Genomic DNA, 5,341 nt, shown 5'->3' with positions numbered 1-5,341 from the left:
TCTTTATATCAATCTCCACGGTATTTTTACTATTTTTCTTTTACTTTCCGTTGAAAGCTTGAAGATATTCAGATTTAATTAAGCTAATTAACTTTCAACGAAAAAATTAGAAAACTTCTCTAATCGAATCAGAATTACCTTCAAGGACTTTGGAAAACGTTGAAGCGATGATAGATCAATGTGAACGTGTTTTTACGGAACCGATTAGTTCGGCCATCAAGAAATCGCAGAGCAGTCCCCTGTCGCAGAAACTATATTGGCACGATTATCAAACAGATATTCATCCTCGTTGTTCCAAAAGACCACTGCAGTCTCGTCGTCAGCGGAGATTCGAGCACGACAGGTATTTGTTCAGAATGAAGGGAGACGCCGCGAACTCAGAGCTGACCAACGAAGATATCGTGGCTTGCTCCAAGTATGCGCGAGCGATACCCGTCAAAAGCTCGCTAAAAAAACACCGTCATTGTAAACAACTTGAGGTACTAATACTCGCTCTTCAACGAAAAATTATCCGTACTATACAATTCTAGAGAGAAAGAGAAGTGTAATTTAATAACACTTTCGGAGGGTTTTTCTATTATTTTCTTCAAAGAAGCTATACGCTATGTGCGGGTTCTCTGTAGCTTGATACATTGTGAAATGCCAACGTTTTGAAGTTCACTTCATTAAGGCGAGAAGTAACTTGATACTGGTACTGTGTATCAGGTTGCTTCTCGCCCTGATGAACTGCAATGTTCTCGAAACATTGGCATTTAACGATGTATCAAAACACAGAGATAATCTGCATACCGTGTAGCCTCTTTGAAGGAAGCGTAATTTATTACACAAAAAATCATCAAAGGGGATCTTCTATCAACCCGATTATTTTCAAATTTATCTGATATCTTCTAGAGATCGCCAGACGAGCGAGAATGTTCCGACGCCGAGAGTGAGGTGTCGGTGAAATATATTCCGCGTACTGTCCAGTTAAGGAAGTCGCGCGCGCTGGATTCTGAACCGAGACGTCGCTACGTCGGCATCGGTGACGGTGAATATGTCGCAGAGACGAGGAACGAAAGTGACGTCGAATCTCAGGAGGTGAGGAGCCTCGTTTTGAGTCTCGAGGATCTAGAGAGGTTGAAGCGAGGCAACGGCGAGGCGACGGTAAGCGAGGATGACAAGAAACTCGAGAGACGGAGACCTGAAAATCTCGCGAGAACGGTGAAATCAAGAAAGACCGGAGATGCAGGGAGCAAGTCATCCACCATGATTGACCAGTCAATTAATAGACTCACGAAGGAACTCGTACTTAACGAACCCGAGCGTCTAGCGAAGCTGGATCTCCATGCCACTAAAACTCGCATTCTGGAATCGATTGATCGTATGCTTGGCACCACGGACGACACGAAAGTACATACGACATGCATCTTAATTTATTCGTCAATCTCATACATGCGCGTAAAAAAAAATTTTTTTTTTTATATGTTTAGGACTTTCCTTGGTTTTTCCCAGATTTTCTGTGTGTATAGCTCCCTTGCTACAAAAGTAATATAATTAAAAAAAAAAAAATGATTTTTGAATGATGATATTATGATTTTGAGTATAATTGTTAACTCTGAACATTACCCTCTATTAGTCATAAAAAATAAACTAAAACTCGACTTTATGTAAAAAATTGTCAAAATCGTTATAAAAGAGTAATTTTTTAGAGTTGTGAAAATAATTTATTTTTATTTTATATACTATATTAAAAACTAGCCTGTATTCTTCCTGTATTCTTAAAGGCGTTCGACTTTCCACACGAAGGAAGGTCTATCCCATTTTCTGCCTCTGCCTTATAGAAGCACACGATTTTCCATGCGAAGCGAGATCTAAACGTATTAAATAATTTAAGTACATTTTAATCTAAGAAGGGAAAAGGAGAGTAAATCTTCCGAAAGTCGTAGGCTTCTAGGCAGGGGGGATGTGGGGTGAACCTTTCTTCGCTTGGAAAGTCGTTATGTCCGTTAGTATATAGAGCAAAAATAAGATATTACTTTTTAAACTTTATTTGTTAAAAAAAACTTTTGAACGAACTCACAGTGCGCGACCGCTACCTAAAACTTTTTGAATGTCATTTTGACATATCAAGATCAAGGTCGTTGGCGCAGTGTCTGTTAATGTGAATAATATTATTAAATTTTTTCTCAAGCTAAAATTGTTGTAAAATAGCTCTTCTCCTTTTCTGAGAAAATTAATTTCTTTAGTTGTCACTCTTTTGAAGCGAGGAAGCAATATCTTTTTCTCATTATTTTACAAAAAGGGGATTAAGTCGAATATTTCTGCATTGTTGCGATAAATGTTTTCTATGTTGTCAGAATGACGTGCCTATGCAGCAGGAACAAACGGAACAGGAAAGCCTCGAGAAGATAACTCGCGAACTTCAGGAAAATGGTTGGCAGCTATTGTTCAACGGTCTAACGATCCGTAGAAATTCCACTAGCAGACGGATCGTTCGTCTGGAATGTCTGAATCATATTCGCCAGCAACTCGACAAACTGTACGCTCTCGAGTCGACTTTGGACAATTGTCCGCCTAAGCTGCAGTCTCTGTCGAGCTGCGATATGCCACGCAATGAGGAACGTCAACAGTCGCAGCATCAATTGGAGCAGAAAACTGCGGATTCTTGAACGTGTCGAAAGTTTGTGTACACATATTTTTTTTATATATATATTTAAGCACCATCATATAAATACTGAAAATCCATGATGCATCGATTATGCAAACAACAACACATATATATAAATCTGTATAGATTTTATATTTTTTTATGCATCGTGGATGTATTTATAGAGTGCTGGGGAACTAATTACGAACGCAAATATTATCGCGCGTTAAGAGCACAGAGAAGTATATATTATTGAAATATCTATGTCTATAATGTAACTTTAATTTAAACTGTATGAAATTTAATAAAACACAAATATTAATGCAATTCGTAAAACCCAGTGTTATTGCTTACTCATAATTCCCACAAAATTAAAACTAAAATTAGTCGTTCCCTTTAAATCGAGATTAATTGTAGCAATAGCTTTATTGTTGAAACGTTTTAAGTACATTAGAGTACATAACTAATCTACTTTCTTCCCGCTTTCAAGCTAAACAAGGTATGTGTAATATTAAATTGTTTCCATTCGGTACGTAGCTCTCTTTGCAATGAAACGTGGCGCATAAATTTATTATAATATATATATATGTGTACTTTAGGCTCTTTCTAGCTTTCTGTATTCACTACGCACGTATACTCTCAATATACATACATATATATATATATATGTATATATATTTGCCAGATGTGTATATATATATAATATATATTTAAATCTATAAATATATATAATACTTATATATATATTTATATATGCGACATTGGTAGAACAATTATTTACATAACGCTGTAATAAGCTATGACTAGAGATATTATAGATGTACTATATATATATTGACGCGTTAGGATATACTTCTGGAAATTTAAATAACGATGGAAAGATCCTGGTGATTCGCATGCTTTTTTTGCACTTTGTACGACGAACGACGCAAAAAGAAGGAAAACGGAACTTCGCTGAATGGCCGATTGCTGCAAAAGCTGTATGGGCAAAATAGCGTGGCTATTTAAACAGCGGCAGCCGATGTAATTATATTCGTTGTATGTCTACTTTCTTTACGCTGTATACAGTTCTTTTATTTTATTAACGTTATATAAGGGTGTTTGTTATAATTATGATACTTTCGAAGCTGCCACCGACCGCGGCTACGTTTGCCATTGCATGCTGGCTGCAAAGAAGAGAGCGGGATCGAAATGTAAAGCGAGGCGTTGAGGAGATCCTGAAAAGAAGAAACTCATTGAAAAATGACTTATCGCACAACGGGGGTTGGAAGGCTCTCTCCTTCGCGATTTAACAGGTACAAACGTATCCAAACGTGTATACGCGACGAAGACTGGGATAATACTGCAAGTAGAGGAGAGACAGCTATATAAACTTAATTAATCAGGTAATATGTATATATCGGTAATATATATATATATATAATCTAAGTACACAATGTCGTGATATAAAATCTACGTATTGTATTCCGGTAGATCAACAACACGATTACGTCTGATCTCCGCTACGCTCGACGCCCTTCGATATTTTGCGTTAACGTTATCAGTGAACATTGCTTCACACGTCATCCTGCATTTTGTGCAAGCATCCTGCTGTATTTTGTACAAGTGTGTACTTGATGTAGATAATAGGATAGATATATCATCGTCGGCCTCTCCGTGCAATCCTCTGGGAACCGCTGGAGATGATGGGAACAATTGTAAAAGGACGGGCAATTCACGGAATTATAATTATGAGAGAGAGAGAGAGAGAGAGAGAGAGAGAGAGAGAGAGAGAGAGAACGTCTAAAAAGGTACATTATTGACTTTAATTACACTATTAAGGACACCCTTGAATTGATCGATGTTCGGACAGTGTGCCGAGAAACGGGAGACGAGGGACGCGCACGTTCCCTATTCCCCCAATCCTTCAGATCACCTTGCGAACTCTCCTAATTACTACTAATAATTGCCACAGGTGAATTGACTCTAAACGACACCGGTTCCTCGAGTAATCGTCGACGTTTCGGCCGACGGTTTACGGGATGCGCATCGGGCTGCGCGATAAAAAAAAAAAGACGGAAATTAGACGGGTAGCTCCCTTAATAAACTCTAATTGTAAGTTCGCTTATCGTTCCATTCGTTGATGCTCGAAGTGCGGACCTGTGGAGTCCTTGCGCGGCACTCCTTGTCAAGGATGACTACGACATCAAGTCTTTGCTTCCTAAAGATTTTCACAGGATGGACTGAACCTTCAACAGGGTTGTCACAAACTTTTCATCTTAAAATTTCATAACTTTTCTTTGATTTCCAGACAAAATTTCATGATTTTCTCTAATGCTTTCAATAATATTTTGAAATTTTTGTATTTTCATTCTGATTTCGGAATCGTCAAATATTTTACCGCAATTTAACATAGCATTATAAATTACTATTAATATTGTTGACACTGCTCGCATTTAACTGTTAAGTTGGCAGTATTTCAAAATTGTATACGCATATTAAGTTTTCTTTACAGTCAAAAATTTTAATTTTCCATAAAATTTTGCCAAATTTCTGATTGTTTTCTAAATTCCTTGCTATTTCTCTGATTTCTAATTTTGTGACAACTCTGTCCAATGAACGCGTTTCCGCGAATTGCTTGTTGCTACTGCTCGTAAAGCCTTCGATCTCCAGGCGTTCTCGGAGATCGAAGAAACCCCTAAGCGTACCCTTAACGATCCTTTTTCCTCGCTTCTT

The 5,341-nt window shown here is 37.7% G+C and overlaps 1 protein-coding gene across 1 annotated transcript; it reads left to right on the top strand.

The window, feature by feature from the left end:
* The first annotated feature begins 240 nt into the window (after nt 1-240).
* LOC108779625 (uncharacterized) lies at nt 241-2,861 on the top strand. Its single transcript, XM_018547082.1, has 3 exons — nt 241-479; nt 892-1,389; nt 2,337-2,861. The coding sequence occupies exons 1-3, from the start codon at nt 357-359 to the stop codon at nt 2,646-2,648; spliced, it is 933 nt and encodes a 310-aa protein (XP_018402584.1). The 5' UTR covers nt 241-356; the 3' UTR covers nt 2,649-2,861.
* Nucleotides 2,862-5,341: the final 2,480 nt, after the last annotated feature.

This window comes from Cyphomyrmex costatus, unplaced genomic scaffold, assembly GCF_001594065.2.
Source record: "Cyphomyrmex costatus isolate MS0001 unplaced genomic scaffold, Ccosl1.0 scaffold602, whole genome shotgun sequence".
NCBI lineage: Eukaryota > Metazoa > Arthropoda > Insecta > Hymenoptera > Formicidae > Cyphomyrmex > Cyphomyrmex costatus.
The sequence above is the reverse complement of the archived record's forward strand: the minus strand, read 5'-3'. Positions and strand labels throughout refer to the sequence as shown.